The 26,871-nt window shown below is 41.2% G+C and overlaps 1 protein-coding gene and 1 pseudogene across 1 annotated transcript; one reads left to right on the top strand and one right to left on the bottom strand.

The window, feature by feature from the left end:
* Window positions 1-8,534: 8,534 nt before the first annotated feature.
* On the bottom strand, window positions 8,535-10,811 carry TTC30B (tetratricopeptide repeat domain 30B). The gene has a single exon (XM_006878798.1). The coding sequence runs from the start codon at window positions 10,662-10,664 to the stop codon at window positions 8,667-8,669; it is 1,998 nt and encodes a 665-aa protein (XP_006878860.1). The 5' UTR covers window positions 10,665-10,811; the 3' UTR covers window positions 8,535-8,666.
* Window positions 10,812-22,613: 11,802 nt separating this feature from the next.
* On the top strand, window positions 22,614-23,681 carry LOC102862452 (annotated as a pseudogene).
* Window positions 23,682-26,871: the final 3,190 nt, after the last annotated feature.

The raw sequence follows: 26,871 nt of genomic DNA, 5'->3' as shown, positions 1-26,871 counted from the left end.
AACAAAGATTTTCACCACTGGGCCAATTGGCAGCATCATGATAGATGGTGAAGACATTGAGATTGTTGACAGCTTTAGTTTGCTTGGCTCTACAATCAACACTCTTGGTACCAGCTGCCAGGAAATTAAAAGACAAATTCTATTGGGGAAGTCTGCTGTCAGAGACCTCTCCAAAGTACTGAGGAGCAACAGTGTCAGTCTGGAGACTACAGTGCACCTGTACAGGCCAAGTACAGGCCATGGTCTTTGCCATTATTTGCTATGCTTCGGAGAACTGGACAGTGACTAGGGATGATAGAAGGAAAGTTGATGTCTTTGAGCTTTGGTGCTGAAGAAGAGTATTGAATATACCATGGACTGCTAGAAAAACAAACAGATTCGTCCTGGAGAGGGTGAAGCCGGGCTAGTGCTTGGAGGCAAGGATTCTGAAACTTCATCTTACATACTTTGGACATGTTGCAAGGAGGGACCAGTCCTTGGAGAGGGCTGTCATGCTTGGGAGGGTGGAGGGATGGTGCAGGAGAGGAAGACCCTCAATGAGATGGATTGATTCCGTCACTGGGGTAATAGGGATAAGCTTGTTGGGGACAGTGAGATTGCCAAGGGATAGAGCAGGGTTTAGGGCTGTTGTACATAGGGTTGCTATGAGTTGCAAGCAATTCGATGGCATATAACAATAACAACAAACATTTAATACCACATGCAAGCAAAATATGGCTGAAGATCATCCAAAAATGGCTAGAACAGTACATTGACAGAAGATCAGTTTGGGTTTAGAAGACGCTGTGGCACCAGGGATATCATTGCTGATGTCAGATGGATTCTGGCTGAAAGCAGAGATTACCAGAATAATGTCTGTCTGTGCTTTATTAACTATGCAAAGACATTTGACTGGATCATAACAAATTAAGACTAACATTAAGAATCCTGAAACACTTATTTGTGCTCATGTGAAACCTAAGCCTAGACCAAGAGGCTGTTGTCCCAACAGAGCAAGATTTAAACACTGCTTGGTTTTAAATTGGAAGGGTGTGTGTCGGGGTTGTATCCTTTCTCCAAACCCATTCAATCTATATGTTGGGCAAATAATTTGTGAAGCTGGACTCAGTGAAGAAGAGTGTGTTATCACGTCACAATTAGAAGACTTATCAACAGTGTACATTATGCAGATGACACCACCTTATTTTGTTGAAAGTAAAGAGGACTTGAATTAATTAAGGCTTTCAATATTGTTGTGGTGTTGAAGAAGAGTACTGAATATCCCATGGAATGCCAAACAACCAAACATATGTTTTGGAGAAGGTGCAGCCAGAGTGCTCCTTGGAGGCAAAATTGACAAAGCTTTGTCTCACATACTTTGAGCCTATTTCTAAGAGAGGCTATTCTTTGGAAAGCTTGGAAAGGTGAAAGTCAGGTAAAAGAAAGGAAGGCTCTTAACTAAATGGATTGACAAAGAAACTGCAGGAGTGTGCTCAATATGTCAGAAATGTTGAGGATGGCACAGGATGGGTCAAGGGTCAGATCTGTTGTTCATAGGGTTGCTATGAGTTGACTTGACAGCATCTAACATCTACCACCACCACCACCACCCTCAACCATGAGGTAAAAATTATGAAGACTATTGTTTAGGGTAGCTACATCAGTAATCCACTATATTTCATGTGCCTGTATTCTGTTTCTCATACATGGATACCAGGAGACTAAGAAAGATTATAAAGTATTATAAGTTATTTTACTATTTTGGAATTTTGTATTTTAATTATTTAATTTTAAAATATTAAATATTTTCATGTAATGTATTTATGAATATTACTACTAATAAATATGCATTATTAAATGCTATAAACTTAAATGTATCTGCTTCCTTTAAAATAGACTGCACAGGTATTAGGAGGAAATCTTTAAAATGTGTTAGGAATATAGATAAATCTTACCAAGGAAAGCACATTTAATACTTCCATGTGTTCTAAGAACATAGAACAAAGCTTTTTCTCAGAGCTTGTAGAAATGGAAGCCTTCATTCAAATGGCAAACTGACATAATTGTAAAATCTTCCAAGAAGCAGAGAAGGTTACTTTGAACATGAATATAAAATCAAGATTACCCTCGCTCTTCCCAGTTTCCTCCAGTGCTCAGACCTGACATGCCGACTTTGTAGATGTGGGTCATGAGTCTGCTGTTGCCAGGCAGCAATTTGTCATTCGGGGGTAGATGCCTCCCTGGAGAGTTAGGGTAAGGAAGGGGACAAATGCTATGATTGACCTTTATTCCTTTACTCCGTGGTAGGAGCAGTTGAGCTTTCCTGATGCATTACAAGCCAGGAAATTCCAACTGTCCAGCGCCAAGGGGTTAAAAACTGTTCTGAAAAAGCTTTTTATGAAAAGCAAAATTACACTTACATGCACACCACAAACACACAGCACCTGGGTAAATAAACTGTGACTGAATAAAGGCTAGGCTATTTGCAAAAAGGAATCTGGAAAACATTTGCTTTTGGGTGGTTAACATTACTCACACTTTATGCTTTTTTTCTTTTTTAAAGAAAAAGTGGTTTGGTTTCGAGGAAAATGGGATGGATGGATGATCTGAATTTTAATGGAGCTGTTGAAAATAAGATTCCAGTTTATTTACTTTCTAAATCTTAAGAAACTATATAGACTAACAAGGGCATAGAGCCATGGCACAAAGAAACATTTTAATACTAAAGTTATTAAAGAAATAACATATCCCTGGAGAAAAAAAATGTGCTATGGAAATTACTGAAGAGATCATTAAACATGGTTTTCTAAATGTGAGATCAGAACATCAATGGTAAATAGCAGTAGCTCAGATAATTCCAAATACAGTATTCAACACCACACCTTGGGCTTCACAACGAGTCATTTTTACTAATAGATTTGATGAAATTTCAGCATCAAAATAGGTTATACAACAGAGGTACCATGCTCAGAACATTAATTTGAGTATGTATACAGCTAAGTGTTCTTCATTGAAGGGGGGGGGCAAGAATCATTTCATTAAGTTCCTATCTTTCAATGCAAACGTTTGAACCTAAGCAAATTGCTGTTGTGTAGGCCAAATACTTTCAAAATCAGCAGTTTCAAAATGATTCAGCAAAATTGTTGGTTTTGGTGTTCTTTTCCCCCTAAAATATGGAAAAATGTGATAAATAAATATTTGAACCCTTTTGTGTAGACTACACAGATCTAATGAAGGAATATTAAAAGAATGAAAATTTTAGAAATAGAGAAATCTCACCAGAGCTTCTAAGAGCATAGAGCAAAGCTCTTCATCACAGCTTGTGGGAATTAAAGCCTTCATTTAAACAGCAAAATATGAAATAATTTGTTTTTAGGATACAGATCTTTTATATTCTTGTTCAAAGTAACCTGCTTTGCTTTTTGATTCTTAAAAAGGGAAAGACTTTACAATTATCTCATATTTTGCTACTTGAATAAAGGCTTCCATTCTTACAAGTGCTGATAAAAAGCTTTGTTCTACCAACTTTTGTGGTCAAATTGATTGAACATGCAACCAAAATGCATTAATAATAGTGGTGACAATATGGAATGCGAAAGTTGGGAACAGGGCATTTCTAAGTAGAGTTAAAAAAATTAAATATCTTAGCAGAAAAAAAGTGGGGTTCTAAAATCACCAAAAAAATAAAAAAAAAACCAACAAAACTACCGGAAGGGTTATGAATGTGAAAATGGCAGTCCACAAGCTGTCAAAATTCCCTAATGGACCTTTCCATCTGTGCTGAGCATAGGAGTTTGGTAGGATTTTAGAGTAACATACAGTGCCTTTCCTTACCCCAAAACTATAAAGTAGAAACAGACTGCAACATTAACTTATGCTATATCACAAAATTATACCTTAATATAAAGAAAACAAAAGGATTCTCACAATAGGATTCATTAGCAACTTGAAGTGTAGGTCCAGAAGAGATTGATGTTATCAAAGCTTTCCTTATATTTAGATTCACAATCAACATTCATTGAAAAAAGTCAGGATAGCAAAGGAGCTGTTTAAGCTTCATAGGACACATTTGCTGCAAATGAACTCTTTACAGTGCTAAAGAGCAAGGATGTCACTTTAGAGTGCACCTGATCTGAGCTATGGTGTTTTCAGTAGCATCACACCCATGTCATAGTTGGACAGAGAATACAGAAGCCAAAGAAGAACTGATATCTTTGTGGTGTTGGAAACACAAATTTAATATACCATGTTATTGGTGTTATGTGCCATAGAGTCGCCTGCAACTCAAAGTGACCCTATGTACACTAGCTATGAAACCTGCCCTATCTTGAGCCAGTCTTATCACTTCCAACAGATCTTATCCCATTACTCCACTCAGAGTCAATCTATCTCATTCTGGGTATTTCTCTCCTGCAGTGTACCATTACCCTTCCAAGCATGATGTCCCTTTCCAAAGACTGGTCCCTCCTGGCCACGTGCCCAAAGTATGTGAGATGGAGCTTCAAAATCCTTGCTTTCAGGGACCAGCCTGGTTTCATCTTCTCCAGAATAGACCTGTTTGTTCTCCTGACAGTCTATGTCCAACTCTCTTTTCCAGCACCGCAACTCAAAGGCATCAATCCTTTTTCTATCATCATTAGTTATTGTGCAGCTCTTGGATAAATAGCCAGTAATTGCAAAGACAATGGCCTAGATCAGGTGCACCTTAGTCTCCAGGCTGAAATCATTGCTTCTCAGTACTCTGGAGTGGTCTCTGGCAGCAGCCTTTCCCAGTGCAATTAGTCTTTTGATTTCTTGTCTGCTGCTGCCAAGAGTGTGCATTGTAGAACCAACCATGCTAAAGTTTCAATCTTTTGTTTGTCATGAAGCTGTTGATTGGCCCAGTTGTTAGAATCTTTATTTTCTTGATGCTGAACTTCAATCCATACTGAAGACTATAGTCCTTAACCTTGGGCAGCAAATGCCTCATGTCCTCGCATTTTCAGCAAACAAGGTTGTGTCATCTGTATAACACATGTTGTTGAGTTTTCCTCCGATCCTGATGCCATGTTCCTCCTTATAGAGTTCAGCCTCTTGAAGGATCTATTCTGCATATAGATTGAAAAGGTATAGAGATAAGATGCATCCTCTATGTATACCTTTATCCTGAACCATGCAATGTTTCCTTGCTCTATTCTAACTACTGCTTCCAATATGTTTGTTGTTGTTATTGTTGTTATGTGTCATTGAGTCGCCTGAGACTCATAGTGACGCTACGGAAAACAGCCCTAAACTCTGCCCTAGCCTGTACCAATCTCACCATTTCTGACACACCTGCTGTCATTACTCCAGTCACTGAATCAATCCATCTCATCAATCCTCTCCTGCGCTATCCCTCCACCCTCCCAAGCATGATGTCCCTCTCCAAGAACTGTCCAAAGTATGTCAGACGAAGATTCTGAATCCTTGCCTCCAAGGAGCAGCCAGGCTTCACCCTCTCCAGGACAAACCTGTTTGTTTTCCTAATAGTCCATGGTACACTCAATACTCTTCTCCAACACCAAGCTCAAAGCCATCAGTTCTCCTTCTATCATCCCTAGTCATTGTCCAGTTCTCTGACCATAGCTAGTGATTGCAAAGACCATGGCCTGTATCAGGCGCACCTTAGTCTCCAGACTGACATCTTTGCACTTCAGCACTTTAGAGAGGTCTCTAACTGCAGACTTCCCCATCACAATACATCTTTTAATTTCCTGGCTGCTGGTGCCAAGAGTGTTGACTGTGGATCCAAGCAAGCCAAAACTGTGAACAATCTCAATCTCTTCATCATCCATTATGATGCTGCCAATCGGCCCAGGTGTGAGAATCTTTGTCTTCTTGACATTGAGCCTCAATCCATACTGAAGGCTGCAGTCCTTGACCTTCTGTAGCAAGCATTTCAGGTCCTCTTCAGTTTCAGCAAAGTTGTGTCATCTGCATAACACAAATTGTTGATGAAATCTTCCTCCACAATCTTCCTGATGCGACATTTCTCCTCACAGAGCCCAGCATACCAGATAACCTATTCTGCATAAAGATTGAAAAGGTATGGAGACAGGATACAACCCTTCCCAATTTTCAACCATGTAGTGTTTCCTTGCTCTGTTCTGATGACTACCTCCTAGTCCAAGTATAGGTTTCCTGTTAGCACAATCAAGTATTCTGGGATTCCCATTCTTCTCAGAGTCAGCCACAGTTTGTTATGATCCACACAGTCAAATGCCTTTGCATAATCAATGAAACAAAGATAAATATTCTTCTGGTACTCCTTGCTTTCAGCCAAGATCCATTTAACATTAGCTACAATATCCCTAGTACCATGGCCCCATCTAAATCCAGCCTACACTTCTGGTAGTTCTGTGGATGTGGTGTTCCAGTAGTTTTTGGAAAATCTTCAGCAAAATCTTGCTTGCCTATGATATTGATATTGTTCAATAATTTCCACACTGTGTGGGATCACCTGTCTTTGGAATGGGAATAAATATAGATCTCTTCCAGTCAGTTGGCCAAGTGGTGGTTCTCCAGATTTCTTGGCACAACTATGGTGAGCACATCTAGGGCAGTATCTGTTAGTTGAAATTTCATGTCAATTGATATACCATCAACTCCTGGGGCCTTATTTTTAGCCAATTCTTAAAAAGCAGTCTGAACTTCTTCCCTCATCACCATAGGCTCTAGCTCATATGCTGTTTCATTAAATTCTTTTGTGTCTGCCAATTCTTTTTGATATAATGACTTTCCATCTTCTTTTAATACTTCCAGGATCACTCAATATTTTTCCCAAAGCATCTTTAAGTATTGCAACTCGAGGCTTGAATTTCCTCTTCAGTTCCTTGAGCTTAAGAAATGCTGAGCGAGTTCAGCCTCTTTGATTTTCTGACTCCAGAAAATCACATTTCATTATAATACTTTACTGTGTCTTGTTGCGCAGCCTTTTGAAATCTCCTGTTCAGCTCCTTAATGTCTTGATTTCTTTCTTTTGCTTTGGCTTCTCGGTGCTCCAGTGCAATATTCAGAGTCTTTTCTGATATCCGGTTTGGTCTTTCATTCAAATACATGCACCAACAACCAGAGCCAAAGAAGAGGAAATAGATGATTTCTACCAACTTTTGCAGTCAGAGATTGATCAAACATGCAATCAAGATGCATTAATACTGATGAGTGACTGGAATGCAAAAGATGGGAACAGAGAAGGATCAGTAGTTGGAAAACATGAACTTGGTGACAGAAATGAAGCTGGAGAGAGGATGATAGAATTTTGCACAATCAACCATTTATTCGTCACAAATACATTTTACAAGAAAGATAAACGCAGGCTATCCACATGGATTTCACCTGATGGTACACATAGGAATCAGATAGATTACATCTGTGGAAAGAACAACTGGAGAAGCTCAATATCAGCTGTGAAAACTAGGCCTGGTGCTGATTGTAGAACAGATCACCAAATAATCATATCCAGGTTTAAGCTGAAGCTAAGGATAGTGAAATCAAGCCCACAGGAACCAAAATATGACCTTGAGTCTATCTCACCTGAATTTCAGAACCATCTCAGGAAGAGGTTTTAGGCTTCCAATATAGACTGCTAAAATAAACAACTAAGTTGTCTTCAAGTCATGGTAGCAAGAATGCTCTTTTTATAAACAAAAATAGTGGGAGAGTCTTCATCTTACATGCTTTGGGAAGGCTACCAGAAGGGTGAAGGCCCTAGAAAAAGATAGGTTTGGTCAAATTAGAAACTTGGAAAAAGAGGAAAACCATCAATGAGATGGATTTCTACAGTGGCTATCATGGGGGCTTAGGCACAGTACAGATTGTGACAGTGCAGTACCTGGTAGGATTCTGTTTTGTTGCACAGAACATGAAGGTGCTGTGGATTGGAAAGGAGAAAACCAGTTCAAACTAAAAAAAACAAGGATAGGAATTAAGAACTTGGGTCTACGGTCATCTCTGCATAATCACTGTTAAAGATGAAGGAAACAATTATTACAAATCAAATCAGTTAAGAACATGACTTGTTTTCAAACTTTTAACAAATGGAACAAAAGAAACTCTAGGAAATTTGTCAACAGTTTATTGTCTCTACATCATAGCACCATAATTCTGTTAGGACTCAAGATATCACACTAAATCTTACATCTTAAAAAGAAGCAAAATATCCACAATGAAACATTTATGAATTTTGGTTAAAGTATCATACCTGAATTTGTATATCCTGCCAGATTATCCTAAAATCTATGCAAAATATAAGCATTAGAAATTAACAGGATTGAGGGTAAATGAGTCAAAGAATTTTTGAAGTGCTATTGAAACTCAGACCATTAATCACTGAGACTGTGCTTGATAGTACTTGATCCCTGAATAATTAAGCTCACTTTGCAGAAGTTCAAGATACAGAAAAGCAAAAAGACAACAAAGTTGACCCAGCCCTTGTAATGTCTTTTGGACATAACATTCCCTAACAGTTTTTAATATTTTCCTAAACCTTCAGGAATTAAAATTCATTTAAGCAATATCATTTAAAGAATTATAAAATGTTTAATTATTATATTTTAAATGTACAAAATTCAACATGTAACAAATCTTAAAGTACCAAAGGCTAAATACAAATATAACAAAGTACCAGATATAATTAACAAGCCTTATGAAAAAAACATTATCAGTCCAAACTACATATTCCAGCCAATAATTTCATAAATCAAAGCTCTCAACTGCCTGGATTCATATGTGACTGTATTCTTTCCAATATGCATTCTTTCTTCTTCCAGGGGTTGTTCAATTATTGCAGGTATGTCCCTGCCATAAAGTTCACAGTGTTCTAGGAACTGGACACATTCTTGAATGACGCTATCACGCAACATGATCGTGTGTTTTGACATGTTTTCTAATAAAGATAGGAAGCATCTTTTAGCATAATACCAAGTATCAGTTCCTAGTTTTTTATTATAAGGTTCCAAACTTTTGATCACTCGTGAAATACCAAAGTCATAATTTCCTTTGGCACAATAAAGTGTTCCTATCACCAAGTTCACAATGCACAGGTGATAGATTTTCTTATCTGGGTCCTCGTAAGAAAGTTGCTCTTCCTCCTTTTCAATCTTCCTCATCAACTCCTCAGCTTCTTCATTTTGACTGGTCATAATGTACGAAACACAGAGGTTAGCTAATACAATAGCACTGACATTCAGGATGTTGTCATAATGCTTCTTGACAATGGGCTCATAAAAACCAATTGCTTCTTTGTATTTGTTTTCCTGCATGAACAGAACATGAGCCACATTCAGCTTCCACACATCATGGTCATTACAGAATTCCACAGACTTGCGGAAGATCTTTTCCACCATTGGATAATTTTCAAGGTTCCAGTAGATTTTTGCCTGGGCCATCAACACGGGAATATACTTCTCAAGGGTTTCATCATACTCATTAACTGCTTTTTTGATGGCTTCATCGTCTCTGTTATGTCTTGCTTCTTGAACTTGAATGGTGAGTTTCCGGAGCTGCTCAGTCAGCATCCCAGCTAGTTCATCAAGCTTACTGAAAGCCTCTTCAGGAGCGGTCTGGCAAGTGATCATGGCATCCAAGAAGTCATAGAGATAGGGTGTGAGGAATTTGTAAGTCAAATGGGCATTTTCTGCCAGAACATCTGCGGCCAGATCAAAATATTCATACTTACAGTAGAGCAGTAACAGGTTGCCAAAAGTCTCTGGGGGAAAAGGGTTCTGTTGAAGCAAAAATTGTAACTTCTCAAAGCCTTCTGTAGGTCTGGCATCCATATTCATTAGTGCTTGATTGTGTAAGGTCACAGGGTCTAATTCTTCCTCTGCCCTGGGAGGCATGTCAGTGAGGGCTTCTTGGGCCGCTTCATGGTTTTTCAGCTGGTATTCTATCGCTGCCTTGAGGTTGAAGGCTTCCACCAGCGCTGTCTGGTGAAGCACTAAGGTGTTGCCAACACTGCGAACATCAATGCCTTCCGTTGTCATGCCCACACCTAGCTCTGGATGCTGCCTGATGCCACGCTCAATAATGTCTGCGATATGCTTTAGAGCTGGGGCATAGTGCCTGCTGCTGTAATAAGCCAAAGCCAAGTTGTAGGAAAGGTCAGGACGGTAACCAGAGGCCTGCAAGGCTGCAGAGAACTTGGAACATGCGGCTTCATACTGTCCCTCCTTGTAGAGCAAACAGCCCAGGTTGACCTGGCCATCGGGCTCGCTCTCGCTGGCACTGTCGTCCCCTCCTTCCCCACTCAGCAGCTGCTCCACCAGGCTCCGGGCTCCAGGCAGGTCGCCCTCGCTGTACTTGATGGCAGCTTGAAGGCGGAGGACCCGACTGTGGTAGGCAGGGTTGTCCAGGAGGAGGAAGGCGACCCGGGTGGCCTCTGGGTAAAGGCAGGCCTTGTACAGGGCCTGAGCCTGGTACAGGCGGTAGTGCTCCAGGTCTGGGTGCAGCTGGCCCAGCTGTTCGTAGCACTCGGCCGCCAGGGCGAACTCCTGCAGGCGGTAGTAGCAGTAGCCCAGCAGTGACAGGCCGGCGCGGCTCCGCGGGCAGCGCTGGACTTCTCCGCCCAGCAGCTGCACGGCTTCCGCGTAGCGGGAATCGCGGATGAGCCGGTAGACGGTCGCGGTGAATTCCCCATCAGGAATCTGTGCACTGCTCAGTCCCGCCATAACCGCCAAGACTGTTGTGCATCTTCGTTACCACGGCAACAAGCTAACAGGAAAAGGAAGACAAACCATTTGCTCCGGAAGTAACTGTGCCGCGTTAGAATTTGGCTGGGAGTAGAAAGGTATCAGTGATATGTGTCTCTAAATTCTGCTGTGCTTTATAGTAGAACTAACCACTGCAGAGGTTTGAATCGGGAATGGGAAAGGGAACCCCTCTGGTAAATTAGCGACGAACACTATAGTTCCCGGCATGCACCTTCACATTTACACCGCCGTCCGGAAATAGCCGCGCTGCATGACGGGAAGCTTAGTTTTCTTGGCCGCACGAATGTAAGTAAGCCGGGCCTTTCCCTCCCGTCAAACTTGAGGCGGCTGTGTCTGGAGTATGCTTGATCCCTTGCCTGGAGGAGGGAGGGTTATAAACTAAAGACCTTAAGTGCAGATAACATAATCTTGCGTTTTGCTCTTGTAAACAAACTGGAATGGGAAAGGCGGACTATCTAATGGGAATTCTCAGATTGGTTTTTAAGTTTAAAGCTGTACAAAAACACTCTTTTTAATAACAATACAGAGATCAGGATAGATGGTGAAGGGATTGAGATTGTTAACAACTTTAGTCCGCTTGGCTCCAGGGTCAACACTCTTGGCACCAGTAAGCCAGGAAATAAAAAAAAAAACAAAACGTATTGTGATGGGAAGGGCTGTTAGGGACCTCTCCAGGGTACTGAAGAGCAATGGTGTCTCTCTGGAGACTAAGGTGCGTCTGATATAGGCCATGGTCTTTGCAGTCACTTGTTGTGCTTCAGAGAGTTGGACAATGACTAGGGAGGATAGACGGAGAATTGATACCTTTGAGCTGTGGTGCTGGAGAAGAGTATTGAGGGTACCATGCACTGCCAAGAAAACAAACAGATTCATCCTGGAGAGGGTTAAACCAGGCAGCATCTTGGAGGCAAGGATTCTGGGGCTTCGTCTGACATACTTTGGACATGTTGTAAAGAGGGACAAGTCCTTGGAGAGGGACATCATGCTTGGGAGAGTGGCGGGACGGCGCAAGAGGGCAAGACCCTCTATGAGGTGGATTGATTCAGTGACTGGGGTAATGGGAGTAGGTGTGTCAGAGGCAGTGCGATTAGCACAGGATAGAGCAGGGTTTAGGTCTGTTGTACATAGCGTCGCTATGAGTTGCAAGCGACTCGACGGCCCATAACAACACAACAACAGAGATCGTAACTCCTCATTTTGATTCTTTGTAGAGGTTAGCCAGAGGAAGTTGTGAATCTTAATTTGGAGAGCTCTAGATCTAAGTATCTTCATTTTACCTTTTTTCCCATAAATAATTATATCTTTTTCTTATCTGCCATTGCTTGTAGAGTTGGAACTGACTGATTGGTGACCCTCCATTCGGTTTCTGAGGTTGTAAATTGCACAGGAGGAGATTGCCTATTTTTCTCTTGTGATGGTGGTGAGTAGGAATTGATGCATAGCTGACCCTCTAGTGGTCAAATACAGTAAATCACAGGGGAAGAAACTGCCATCTTTCTCATGCAGAGAAGCTGGTGGATTAGAACTTATCTTTGTGTTGTCAGTTCAACTCTTTACCCCCTAAATCTGATAAATCTGAAAGCCAGAGAGGCGTGGTTTGTGGTTTAATGACTCAAGTTCTTGGCGACTAGGCTATAGGAACTACCTGCTGTAGTGTGATTGAGCATAGATTGGCTCAACCCACTCTTAGGTCCTCCAGTATTAACTGTTATTTTGTAGCATCATAGACTGCCCTCTAAATTGTAATCTTTATGGCAACAGATCACTGTTTTCTGAGTGGCTGGTGGACTACATGAGAGCACCTTTTGGTTGGCTCCCAAGTGCTACTAATAAGTATTAGAGAAATGTATCACTTTTTGCAGGGGGTTTAGAGGAAGACTATAGAGAAGACTAAAATGTGCTGTTATTTCTGAGCACTTTCTCTTATAACTTCCAAATTAGCATGGAATGTGTGAGTGTGTGAGAAAGATGCATTTATATATTGCTGGATTGATTAATTGGCACTATGACTGATCCAAAGGCTTCTGACTGAATGAGAAGGTCAGTGATTTGAACCAGTCAGGACTTCTGCAGAAGAGAGCTGTTATTATCTCCTTCCAGTAAAGATTGAGGCTCAGAAATCCTAGGGGCAGTTCTACTTTGTCATGGTGGCATAAAGATTAAGAAATTGGGTGCTAACTGAACATTTGTGAACCCACTAGCATTTCTACAATAAACACACATCCGGAGAGCTGCTCCTGTAAAGGTTTACAGCGTAGGAAACCTTACTGGGGCAAAACTACCCCATCCTATAGGGTCCTTATGAATTAGGATCTGGGAAATGCACACACAATGAATGTAGGTTTGCTGGACTATGTCATAAATAATTCTGTGACTTCTTTCTTGTTTAGTAGTACTGAATTCCTTTTCTGATTAAAGAAATTGTTATTGTTGAGAATATATACAGCAGAACATAGACTAAGTAAACATTTCTACATAAGCAATTCATGAAATGTATTATATCTTTCAAGTTATACAATTATTCTGCTGCATTGCCTCTTAATTAGGAATAAGGAGTGCTTCAGGCCATGGTCTTTTCAATCACTTGCTATGTATCTGAGAGTTGGACAGTGACTAAGAGTGACAGAAGAAGACTAAGAATTGCTGCCTTTGAATTGTGGTGTTGGAAAACCAAGTGCTGAATATCCCATGGACTCTGCCAAAAGATCAAACAGGTGTCTTGGAAGAGGTGGAGCTAGAGTGTTCCCTGGAAGCAAAAATGATGAAACTTTGTCTAACATTTTGGGTATATTGCTAGGAGAGATTATTCTTTGGAGATGGACATCACGTGTGGGAAGGTGAAAGGATGGTGAAGGAGGGGAAGACCCTCAACTAGGTAGATTGACATGGTGACTGCAGCATTGAGCTTTAGGGTTTTGGAGATTGGGAGGATGGCAAAGGATAGGATTCAGATCTGTTGTTCCATAGGGTCGCTATGGGTCATATTTGACAGCACCTAACAACCACAACAATATATTATGAATAGGGAGCTCTGGTGGTCTAGTGGTAAGAAGCTTCATTTCAGTCCAAAAGACAAAAGATTTCAATCCATCAGTTCCTCTGGAGGAAAAGGGATGCACAATCTCCTCCAGTGCAATTTATAGACTCTGAAAACCCACTGGAGGGTCAGATATTGGTCAATTTTGACTCCATGGCACATAACAAGAGTAACAAATTACTAGTGGGAATCCCAGAACACTTAATTGTGCTCATGTGAAGCCTATACGTAGATAAAGAGGTTGTTGTCCAAACAGAGCAAGGGAATACTGTATGGTTTCAAATCAAGGAAGATGTGCATAAGGGCTATACTCTCTTCATACATATTCAGTTTGTTGAACAATTCATTTGAGAATTCAGACTTTATAAAGAATGTGGCATCAGTATCAAAGGAAGACTTATCTACAGCCTGTGTTATGCAGGTGATATAACTTTGCTTGCTGAAACTAAGGAGGACTTAAAACACTTCAGAAGACAAAGACTTCAATATGGATTACATCTCAACATCAAGAAGATAAAAATCCTCACCACTGAGTGAATGGGCATCATGATAGAAGGAAAAGATTGAAATTGTCAATGATTTCATCTTACTTGGACCCACAGTCAACACCCTTGGCACCAGCAGTCAGTCAAGAAACTAAAAGACGAGTTACATTAGGAAAGTGCTCTCAGGTATCCTTTAGGAGTACTAAAGAGAAATAATGTCATTGTAAAGACTAAGGTGCACCTAATTCAGGCCTTTGTCTTCTCATTTGATTGCTATGTGTTTGAAAGTTCGACAGTGACTTAGGATGACAGAAGAAGGATCAATGCCTTTGAGTTGTGGTGTTGTGGAAAAGTGCTAAATATCCTGTGGGCTACTAAGAGAAAACATGGATCTGTCCTAGAGAAAGTGAAACCAGGGTACCCCTTGGAGGCAAGGATGGTGAAACTACATCCCACATACTTAGGGAATGTTATCATGAGGAGCCAGTCTTAGGAGAATGACATCATGCTTAGAAATGTAGAGAAGTCAGTTTAAGTGAGGAAGGCCCACAACAAGATGGATTGACACAGTGACTATAACAATGGACTCAGATATTTTGGAGATAATGAGGATGGCACAGGATAGGGGAGAGTTCAGATTGCTTGTTCATAAGGTTGCTATCATTAACAGTCTGTGGACCATGGGGAAAAATAGTTATAGCTCGGTAACCTATAAAAATACTTATAGCTTGGAGGTAATTTGATTTGATATTTCATTTACAACCGGATTTACTCATATAAATAGAAGAGCTAATTGTGCTGGACAGGTGAAGACAATTGAAGCCAACTGAAGAATGATGATGCTGGGAGGAATTGATACCTCTACCTATTTCCAGATTCCTGACCAGTGAGTGAGCTCTCCTGATGACATCTTCCAAAGGATCAAGGCATCATTGCCTGGGAGAACCACCGTGATCAGTAAGACAACTTAAAAATAGTCATTTTAGTACTTGGAAACCATTACAGTTTGAAAATGAGTTTGTGTTGTTGATTCTTTCCTTCTGAAATATATTAAACTGGTCAGTGGTTTCATGTACTGAATAAGCGATTGGCATTCTGAGCTTTCTTTCCTTTCTTTGTGATATAGTTAGAGTATTTGCTCCAGATTTGACATTCCTACACGGGAAGGAACATCACTAGAAGAGCATGGGAAAGTGTGAGCCTCCTCTAATAGTGGACCAAAATGTCTATAACATTTCTGTGCAGTGTTTAATAAGAAAATGAATTCTTTTTAATTTATTGTCAAAGCAACAATGAGATATTATCTTATCCCAGTAACAATGGCAAAGTTCAACAGCACAGTAAACAACAAATTCTCCAATGATGTGGAGAGATTGGAACTCTCATATATTGCTGATGGGAACATAGGAGACAGTCTAGTGCTTCTCAGAGAGTTGAAAATAAAAGTACCATTTGACCCAGCTGTCCCACTACTGTGAATATTCTCTAAAGAAATAAGAGCTCTTACACAAACACATATATGCATGTTGTTGTTGTAGTTAGTTGTTAAATGCCATAGAGTGGTAGATGACCCATAGCGACCCTATGAATGAAAGTCTTTAACATAAAACTTTCGTTTTTCTCTCTGAGTTCATAGAGTTTCCAGAGGCAAGCCCTTTTTAGGAAGTGGATGCCACTCTTGCTTCCAAGCCTGTTTTATTCGGGATATTCACAAAAACCAGTCTCAACCCTCAAATAGAAAATAACTTTGCAGAATCCAGCCATTCCCCTCATCTTCCCAACCTGGAAATAGCCCCAGATTTGCAGCCAAAAGCCTTTGGGGCCAAATCCAGTCAGCTCACACCCTGTTGCAAGCAAAGCCACACCCTGGTCTCAACCCTAAACCAGAAAACACACCTTTGCAGAATCCCACCAATGTATGCATAACCCTGTATATTGCAGCATTATTCACAATACCAAAGAGGTGGAAGCTTTCCAAGTGTCTGTCAACAAACAAATGGAATGAGCAGCTGTGGTACATCCACACAATGGAGTTACTATGTAGCAATGAAAAACATTGGAGAGCTCAAGAAGCACTATATAACATGAATGAGTCTAAAGGACATTTTGCTGAGTGAATTAAGTGTCACAAAGTGACAACTGTGAAATAAGACCACTGTTATAAAATCAAGAGGATTAAGGGAGAGTGGGTACAAAGGGAAGAAGGGAGGACAGGAAGAGAGTGGATAAATAAGAAACAGCTTTGAGATTGGTGAAGGGAAGGAAATTCTAAAAAGAGACTGTAAGACATTAGGAGTAATGCAATTAACAAGCTGATACAGAAGATGCATTAATGAATGAAGGGGGAGGGGACAGAGGGATAAATCTGTATAAATGACTGCATGAAAAGCCAATTTCTTTGTAAACTTTCATTCAAATCACTATTTAAAAAAAATACTGGGCATGGGGGGCCAGTTCTGAGTCAATGGTACACAACAACAACAACATCAGCAACAGCAAAACAAATACATATGACATGTACATGTATTTGCTCACATACATTTCTATTTATCATCTATCATATGCAGCAGTTGGAAGCCTGCCTACCATGCACAGTCTGCTCTGACACACATGAAGTTGCAGTTTTGAATGAGATGACTTGTTTGCAACTGATGGTGGACCTTGTGCATCAGTGGTGGGAAATAGTGACTGATTTCGTTCACATTCTTCTGTACTCTCCACTGACCTTTCTACCACCCAAGATAAGCATCTCTCTCTTACTGCTATCTCAGAACCAATTCATAGCTGACCTTCCACTATATTTCTGAGGCTGCAAATTGCAGAAAAGGAGATTGCCTGTCTTTCTCTTGCAGAGTCACTGATGGATGGGAACTGCCAGGGAGGCTTGCCCTTTGGGTTAGCATTGCAGTTCCCATGGTTTAGGCCACTAGAGCTCCCGAAGGTAAGCATAGCTCTAGTGAAATATCCCATTGCTATATAATTATTGATTTCCATGCAGGTCTCTTAGTGAGTGTCAGCCTCAATAGTATTGCCAACTATAAGTCTTTATATGTTTTGGAGCCAACATAAACCACACTGTATAATACTCCATAAGACTGTTGACATATGTTCAGTAGATTATTACTGATACTATATCAGTATATTATGTTCCGTTTATCACTGATTTCTGTTACAGCTGTGAGCAGATGTTAACAAGTAGCTAGTGGGTCAATGGAACCCTTAGTTACCTGTGAGAGCTGAAAAATGTCAGTAGACCTCCCACTGCTCATACTGTAAAGTTACACATCGTGTAGTCAGTCATTCTTCTCAGTTGCTAAGAGGCTTACCAAAGCTGTGCCCTCTTGGGTGGGGCTGGAAAAAGAGCCTCCACTGTATCAATGCTATGGACAATCTATATAGGTTTTAGATAAGCTGTGTGTAATGTTGGACCAGTATCCCTAGAAACATCCTATCATACCACTCTAAGACTCCAGACTCAAGTTTGCATCATTAGCCCGTAGAAATATGTGAGTTTAAGGGTACTTGTCATTTCTACTCAGTAATCAGGGAACGGAGAGTCTTCTTTATGCTTGCCTACTTGACATTTATTCCTTTAAAAAGGCTTACATTTTTAATGTCCTTATATGCTGACCTTAGATAAATTGCTAAATAAAGTAATAGACCATGGAAACATGAAAATACTTTTATACTTTTTGTCTCCATTGTGTAGATTTGTGTTTTTACTATGACGGCATTCATTTTCACATGATTTCTTAAAGATATAAAAGATAAAGGGGCTATCTGTTTCCTCCCAAATATCGCTAATCTCTGCAGATATCAGTTGGGATTCTCCTCACTGTGTTAGTACATGTGTGTAGTACATGTGTGTGAGTGTGGCAGCTGAAATGGGCAGGAGAGAAGGCTCTTGCCTGCCTCCTTGTTTCACATGATGCTGCTCCAGAGGCCTGGCTTGAAAAAAGCAGGACATTCGGCTTAGACAGATGGAGGGCAGGGTCATTTTCAAAATGAAATGAGTGCACAAATCACACTGTGAAATTGGCATGACCATCACTGCTGCTGTGATGGAGCAACTTTATTTAGACTCTGAAAGGCAGTTGGGGAGTAGATGTGTTTTTCTTTGTGTGTGTGAGAGAAAGCAGGTGAAAGAAAGCCCTTTAATTAATTATAGAAATTCTGTTAAGCAATAAATGAGGTGGAATATTATAAAATGCCATAAAGAATCCTTTTGCATCCAAAAGGATGCAAAATCTTGGAAAATGGGAGCATTTTTTCCTTTTTAAATAGGCATATCATACCATTGTAAGTAATAGGGAAGCATTTGGTGGTTTCAATAATGTGATTTAGGGACTGGGAGAAAAGAATTAAGCTGAGAAAATGGTTTTGGACTCATGATGGATTTTGCCGCAGAAGGGGAAGGCCTATTTACCCAAAAGAAGAATTCCATTCTGGCAAAATGTGTAGAAGCTAAAAGCTTAATGTTTGGATCTTAATATGTTTATATTTCTGCTTGGGGAAATATAAGGTAGTCAGATGTTATGTATGATTTATTTGACAGTCTCTTTTAAAACTTATTGAAAGGGATTATACTTTAGTCTTTAAATATAACCACTTCTCGTTGGCAAACATTGTTAATTTATGAGCATCTTGATAGCAGCTGTGAACAAACATCTTTCGTGATATAGGAACCTTCTGTAAAACCATTTTTCAGTTTTATTTCTCTCATTTTGTCTCAAGCCATTTTTTGTATATTGGCTGGTTTAAGGTCCCAGTTTCCTTCCTTCCTCTGAATCTGAGTTGTTTGCTCCTGTGCATCCACAGAAGATGATATGATCCACAGATGAAAGTATGACAGACTTTCCTGCACTACCTCCCTCCTCTCACCCTCTGATTAACCGGGAAGAAGAAAAAGAAATTAGTACTAAACTAGTAATTATTGATAGTGAAGTTGATTGATTTTTTTTTATTAATTTCAATGAACATCTACAGAGATTTTGGATTTCCATCCATTCATTGTTGCACTTTTCTCCCTGCCCACCCCACCCCCACCCCCAGTTCACTCTTTTCCTTGAAAAACAAAATAAAAACTCCTTCATTGGTGATTTTTAAGAGCATTTGCTCAATTTTCTTTTGTTTCTCTTCATTCTTTTAAGACTTTTTAAAAGCCGTAAAAATTTAATCAACACTGCATTTAAAGACGTATTGAGATGGGAAAGTGTTGTTAAGGAACTTTCCAAAGTACTGAAGAGCAATGGTGTCTCTCTGGAGACTAAGGTGCGTCTGATACAGAACGTGGTCTTTGCAGTCACTTGTTATGCATGAGAGAGTTGGACAGTGACTAAGGAGGATAGAAGGAGAATTGATGCCTTTGTGCTGTGGTGCTGGAGAAGAGTATTGAGGGTACCATGGACTGCTAGGAAAACAAACAGATCCATCCTGGAAAGGATTAAACTGGGCGGCTCCTTGGAGGCAAGGATTCTGAGGGACTGGTCCTTGGAGAGGGACGTCATGCTTGGTAGAGTGGAGGGACAGCGCAGGAGGGGAAGGCCCTCTATGAGGTGGATTGATTCAGTGACTGGGGTAATTGGGATGGGTGTATTAGAGACAGTGTGATTGGCACAGGACAGAGCAGAGTTTAGGACTGTTGTACATAGCATAGGGTCGCTATGAGTCACAAGCTACTTGACGGCACATAACAACAACAACAACATGAACTTAATCTCCCTACCCACTTTTCTAGCTTGGTTACTGTTTTGATAAGCAATACATTTCCTTCTTGTCTTTGATGAAGTTATTTCGGTATATGAACGTTTTATTAATTTTTATCCACCTTAGTTCTCAAACAACCATCACTACTCCTCAATATTTTGGAAAGATCCCTAACTGCAGGTTTCCCCAGTACAATGCATCTCCTTACTTCCTGACTGCTAGTACCAAGGGTGTTAATTGGGGATCCAGGCAAGATGAAGCTATTGACATTTCAGGCTCCTCTCCATCCATCATGACACTGCCTATAGGGCCAGTGGTAAGAATCTTTGTTTTCCTCATGTCGATAGCAATCCATACCAAAAGCTGTATTCCTTGATCTTCTGCAACACGTGCTTCAAGCCCTTCTCACTTTCAGCAAGTAAAGTTGTGTCATCTGCATAATGCAGGTTATTGATGAGACTCCCTCCAATCCTGATGCCACACTCCTTTTCACAGAGTCCAGCTTCTTGGATAATTTGCTCAGTATACTGATTGAATAGGTATGGAAAAAGAATACAACCCTCATGCACTCCCTTCCCAATTCCAAACATGCAGTGCTTCCCTGCTCCGTTCAGCTTCTAAAAACCCACTGGGGGGTCAGCTATGCATTGGTTCCAACTTGACAACACACAGCAACAACAACAGTGCCTGAGGAATCCTGATGGCACAATGGTTAAGAATCCAACTTCCTATCAAATTATTAACAGTTCCAGCCCACGGTCTCCTCTGTGGGAGAAAGATGCAGTGGTTTGCTTCCATAAAAAGGAACAGCCCTGAGAACCTCCTGGATAGTTCTAATCTGCCCTACAGGGTTGCTCTAAAGTTGGAATTGACCTGATGGCAGTGAGTTTGGGTTTTGAGCAATACCCAGAATGCTTCAGGCTTCAATCGAATTCTCTGAGCTCTGAGTAGGGTAATATGCCCTAATTGCCCTATTGAATTATGACTCAAATTTTCTTGCTAAAGGAATTCAGCCTTCAGTATGGATTACATCTCAACATTAAGAAAACAAAAATTCTTACCCCTGGACCAATAGACAACATCATGAAGGATGAAGAAGATATTAAAATTGTCAACAGCTTCATCTTGCTTGGATCCACAATTAACACCCTTGGTACCAGCAATCAGGAAATAAGGAGACACACTGCACTGGAAAAATCTGCAGTTAGAGACCTCTCCAAAATATTGAGGAGTAATGATGTCAGTTTGAGGACTAAGGTGTGTTTGGCTAAGGTCATGATTATTCTGATTACTTGCTATGCATCTGAGAGCTGTACAATGAATAAGGATGACAGAAAAAGAATTTATGCCTTTGAGTTGTGGTGTTGGAGAGGAGCCCTGAACATCTTGTGGACAGCCAAGAGAATGAACAGATATGTCTTGGAGAGGGTGCAGTGAGAGTGCTCTTTGGAGGCAAGAATGATGAGGCTTCACCTCAAAAACTTTGGGCATGTTGCTAGGAGGGGCTAGTCCATCCACATGATGCTGGGAAGGGTGGAGGTTCAGTGAAGAAGAGAAACACCCTCAACCAGGTGGATTGACAAGTTGACTGCTGCAGTGGGCTCTGTGTGTCAGGAAGTGTGAGGATGGCACAGGATAGAGCAGGGTTCAGATCTTTTGTTCATAGGGTCGCTATGAGTCATGCTTGACTAATGATGACAATCCTCATCAGGGCAGGCTTCGGAGGTGCTGTATGTAGGGTCACAGGTGACTCAACAGCACGTAACAATAACAACAATCCCCATCAAACTAAATAATAAAAGCTGGGTATAAATTGCCATGGAATTTGAGCAGCAGTCTAAGTATCATGCTGGTTTATGAGGTTCTTTCTGGAAATTTAAGCACTGAACGTGTTTCCAGGGCCTGTGCTGGTAGACTTAAGAGACTGAGCCAGAAACAGCCTGTCCTTCAAGCTTCCTGCTCCTCAACCCCCATGTCCAACTAATCACAGTCTGACAATTATGCTTCTGAAATAACTCCTTATACTTCTACCCATCTCTTCTCCCATTTCCCTGCCATCACCATCCCTTTCTTGGATATGACAATAGCCTCTTAAATGAGCTTTTCCTCATCTTTTCTAGTACCCTCCCAAAGATTTCAGGGCAATTTGTCACCTGTTTTTATTAGGGTTTTACTTTGGGGACCTTGTTAAGCCTCTAAATAAATGTCACCATTTCTCCGAGGAAATGTCAGTGTCCCTGTGCAAAAAGTAACTCCTGTGGCTTTTCTTACTGTTAGTTCTGTTCCAGGTATTTACAATGATGTCACCCACTCTAGAGAATTTTGCTGCCTAAATCTATGAGAATGTCTTGGTATTGAAAGTTCAAATGGTTTTGGAGGGAATAGTTTCTCAATATATGTTATTAGAAGTTGAGAGTAATGTAGAGAAAAGTGCAGTTGATTTATTAATTTTGTCCTAGGTGAGAATTTATGGCATTATTTTATTTTACGAGCACAAACACATCACTTACCTCCACGTCTCTATCCCATGGGAAAGTTCTTCTCTGAGATGGTTTTGCCCTTCTGTGGCTTCACCAAATGGAACATTTTAACATCACCTTCCATTTAAAAATAATCTATAGGTTCGCCTGCGCTGCGCCTGGAGCCGCCGCTGAGTCTGCGCCCCGCCCGCCCGCCGTCATGCCCTTCTCCAACAGCCACAATGCGGTCAAACTGCGCTTTCCGGCGGAGGACGAGTACCCGGACCTGAGCTGCCACAACAACCACATGGCCAAGGTGCTGACCCCCGAGCTGTACGCCGACCTGCGCGCCAAGAGCACCTCGAGCGGCTTCACGCTCGACGACGTCATCCAGACCGGCGTGGACAACCCCAGCCATCTGTTCATCATGACCGTGGGCTGCGTAGCGGGCGACGAGGAATCTTACGAGGTGTTCAAGGACCTGATGGACCCGGTCATCGAGGACCGTCACGGCGGCTACAAGCCCAGTTCCGGGGTGCGCACGGGCCGCAGCATCCGCGGCTTCTGCCTGCCCCCCCCGCAGCCGCGGGGAGCGCCGCACCATCGAGAAGTTGGCCGTGGAAGCCCTGGCCAGACTGGACGGCGACCTGGGGGCCGCTACTACGCGCTCAAGAGCATGACCGAGGCGGAGCAGCAGCAGCTCATCGATGACCACTTACTTCCTCTTCGACAAGCCAGTGTCGCCGCTGCCGCTGGCCTCCGGCATGGCCCGCAACTGGCCGGACGCCCGCGGCATCTGGCACAATGACAAGACCTTCCTGGTCTGCGTCAATGAGGAGGACCACCTGAGGGTCATCTCTAAGCAGAAGGGAGGCAACACGAAGGAGGTGTTCACCCGCTTCTGCACTGGCCTCACCCAGATTGAAACACTTTTCAAGGCTAAGAACTACGAGTTCATGTGGAACCCTCACCTGGGCTACATCCTCACCTGCCCCTCCACCTTGGGCATGGGACTGCCGGCAGGTGTGCACATCAAGCTGCCCCATCTGGGCCAGCACGAGAAGTTCTCGGAGGTGCTCAAGAGGCTACAGCTGCAGAAGCGGGTACAGGTGGAGTGGACATGGCTGCCGTGGGCGGGGTCTTCGATGTCTCCAACGCTGACCGCCTGGGCTTCTCGGAGGTGGAGCTGGTACAGATGGTGGTGGACGGAGTGCAGCTGCTCATTGACATAGAGCAGCGGCTGGAGCAGGGCCAGCCCATCGATGACCTGATGCCTGCGCAGAAATGAGGCCGCCACCACCTAATTTACTGTGCGCTAGCCCGCTGCCTGGCCTGCAGCGGCCCAGACCTTAGCCTCGCTGTAGATACTCCAGTCACCCGTGGTAGAGTTATATTTTTTGATGGCTAAGGTGTCGCTGATGCTGAAATGAACTAGGGTTTTTTTCCTGAAAACAAAACAAAACTATAAAGACAAACAAAATTAATGAAGACATGAAAATAACCTGAGATGGCATAATATATTTTAGAAAGCTAGGACAATTCGGTATAAAAAGCAACTGTAGTTAAATCCATTTTCTGCTGTCTCCAACTGCATACCAGAAGAAAAGCCTCTCAGTTGGCTGAATTACCATTTCTTTATTGGTAAAATAGGGAGATAATGGCTTCCTGTTGCTGCTATTTGTCTCCAGTTGCTTGGAGAGAGAAAGATGGGTGGTCTCCTCGCATGAAGATTTACAGCTTCAGAAACCCTGTGGTGGTCTCTTTGAGTGGCATCAACTTGACAGCCTCTCCTGAGAAAGAAAGGTGGGCTTCCATAAATATCTATAGCCTTGGGAACCCTATGGGATAGTTATATTCTGTCCTTGAGAGATCTTTGAGTCAGAGTTGACTTGATAACAATTGATTTGAAATCATTTTTTGGTTAATTAACATTGGACCCCACTCACTTAATTCAGTATAATCTCTTCATATCAAGATTCTTAACAACTACACCTGCAACGTTTCTTCTGCTGTTGAGGTGTTATATTCATGGTTCTAGAGATTAGGATGCTGATATCTTTGGGGGCCCATTTTTTTGCTTGCCACAGGAGCAAAAATTTTCTTGTAAGTTTATTAGGAGAATTCAATGTAATATAGAGCATCTGACCCACAGCAGGTTGCTAATACATTCTGTTATCAATGTTACAATGTTAGAGCTATTGAGATTCCTTGGGAAACTTTGTAGTAGAGTGCTTTAGGTTTAAACAAGGATTGGTCTGAATTATTGAATTTAACATCTTTGTCTCCTTTTATATTATATTCCCAAGAGTACGTGGTAAAGTCTAGAATCTGGAGGGATAGTTATCTGTTGTAAATGAGTATCATTATTAAATCTGTTTCTCCAAGCAATAAAAACACCAAGTTGAGTTTTTTGTTCAGTCAACAAATTTGTCCTTCATACACCCAACACACTGTGTAGAACCTTCAAGCAATTCTAGTCTAGGAGTACTATAATTACATGAATTTATAATCCAGAAGGAATAAGTAATGAAGTACTGACATTTATTTTGTATCTACTAAGATTATCCATTGAAACAGATTTATCTGCACCATTTTCCTTAAATTGCAATCATGCCCTAGTTTTATAGCAATTTTCTGTATTTTGTGAAATGATGTCCCCAGAATGCATGTGGGGGTTGCATTGTTCCACAAGGTCAGACAAATACAGATAACTATTCCATTTCTTCCAGATATGAACTCAACATAATCTGCATTCAAACTCTGCTAAAATAGACTTTATCTACTTCTGTTGTTATAGATGCAGTGTTATGCATATATGTTGCCTACTCAAAGATTATTTTATAAAATGGGATTTTTAAAACATTTTGTTTCTTGAAATGCAGACAATTCTGATAGTTTGATAGTTTTGCTGAACTTGGATGAATGGATATTGTTATGGATTCAGATTCTGGGAGTTGAATTTTTTTATACTAGTTTAATTACAAAATTAGAATACATTGTTTTGGAGAACAGACTCTTCCAATTAGAGTAGAAAATGCATACAGTATCCAGTCTACAATTGTATATATAAAGATTAAGAAAAAGTGGGGTTTTTCCTAAGCTATTTCAGCACTTTGGGAGAATTTAATTCCATTATATAATTAAAGCAATTCTAAAGGAAAAAAATTTATAATCTAGAATATATGTGTGCAGTGTCTTATGAGGGTATATTACAACGTAAAGGTTTGGAGGTCACAGTAAAAAAATTCCCTCACTGGGTTTAGAGCAGTGCTTTGCAACTCTATCAGATGCCTAGTCCTCCTTTTGTAATAAATATTTGCAGCGCAGTAGAGGAAGACTCTCGATGAGATGGATTGATTCAGTCACTGGGGTGGTGGGGATAGTTATCAGAGACAATAAGGTTGGCACAGGCTAGAGCAGGGTTTAGGGCTGTTGTATATATAGTCACTATGAGTTGCAAATGACTCAAAGACACATAAGAACAATAAGATTCTTTTTAATGTTTTGAAATTATATGTATATGCTCTGGTGGCCTAGTTGCAAGAAGCTGCAGTGTAGTCCTGAAGGCATGCTCTTCAAGGCCACCAACACCTCTGTGGGAGAAGAATGGGCAGTCTCCTGTGTGATTAACTGCCTCTGAAAACCCACCAGAAGATCAACAGTGAGTCAGTTCCAGCTATACAGTACTCAACAATTACATATCTATCATCTATCTATCTATCTATCTATCTATCTATCTATCTATCTATCTATCTATCTGTCTTGATATATCAACCCTCACACATGTAACTTCTTTTTCTTTGCAATGCGTGTTCCTTTTACTTGCTCTCCCCTCATTTCCCTTACTATTTCTTTCCTTCTATTACTATTTCTTCTTTATTTAATTTTACTATGGGTCTTTACGTAGTTTAGGAAGTCTGATGGCCTAGTGGGTAAGGAGTTGGACTGCCAACCCAATGGCAGGCCATTTGAATCCACTAGTTGCTCTGTGGGAGAAAGATGGCTCATCTCCTCCCACATGATTTATATCCCCTGAAAACCCGCTGGAGGGTCAGCTAGGAGTCAGTTCCAACTTGATGGCAATGGGTTTGAGGGGTTTTTTGACGCACTTTCTATTATTTACTATTGTGTGATTATTGCACGTTTCAGTCTTCCACTCTCCTATTGATGGAGATGTGGAATTTTTCTAGCTCTTTGATATTTCTAACAGTGTGTTTACAATACTAGTGGGATAGCTTTCAACATCACAGCAACATGTGTTATATGTTCTTGTAGACATCTTATACATACCTTTTGAAGTTTATGTCAAAGATTATTGCCACACCCGCCTCGCTGTCCTCTCCGGCCACGACGCCTGTGTGACAAAATGGGACGTCCGTGCCTGTACGGGGTCTCTGACCTCAAGGATAGCATAAGAGGGAATCTTGCAAGCCCTGTGCTTGTGAGTGGGCTGATGCCTGGATATTTGTTACAGACGG

The sequence above is a fragment of the Elephantulus edwardii genome, unplaced genomic scaffold (assembly GCF_000299155.1).
Source record: "Elephantulus edwardii isolate Elephantulus edwardi_28Jun2011 unplaced genomic scaffold, EleEdw1.0 scaffold00001, whole genome shotgun sequence".
NCBI classification, from domain to species: Eukaryota; Metazoa; Chordata; class Mammalia; order Macroscelidea; family Macroscelididae; genus Elephantulus; species Elephantulus edwardii.
This window is presented reverse-complemented; position numbering and strand designations above follow the sequence as displayed.

Bases quoted from the DNA above. Each gene is read 5' to 3' on its own strand.
- TTC30B (XM_006878798.1), bottom strand. From the start codon at position 10,664: ATGGCGGGACTGAGCAGTGCACAGATTCCTGATGGGGAATTCACCGCG.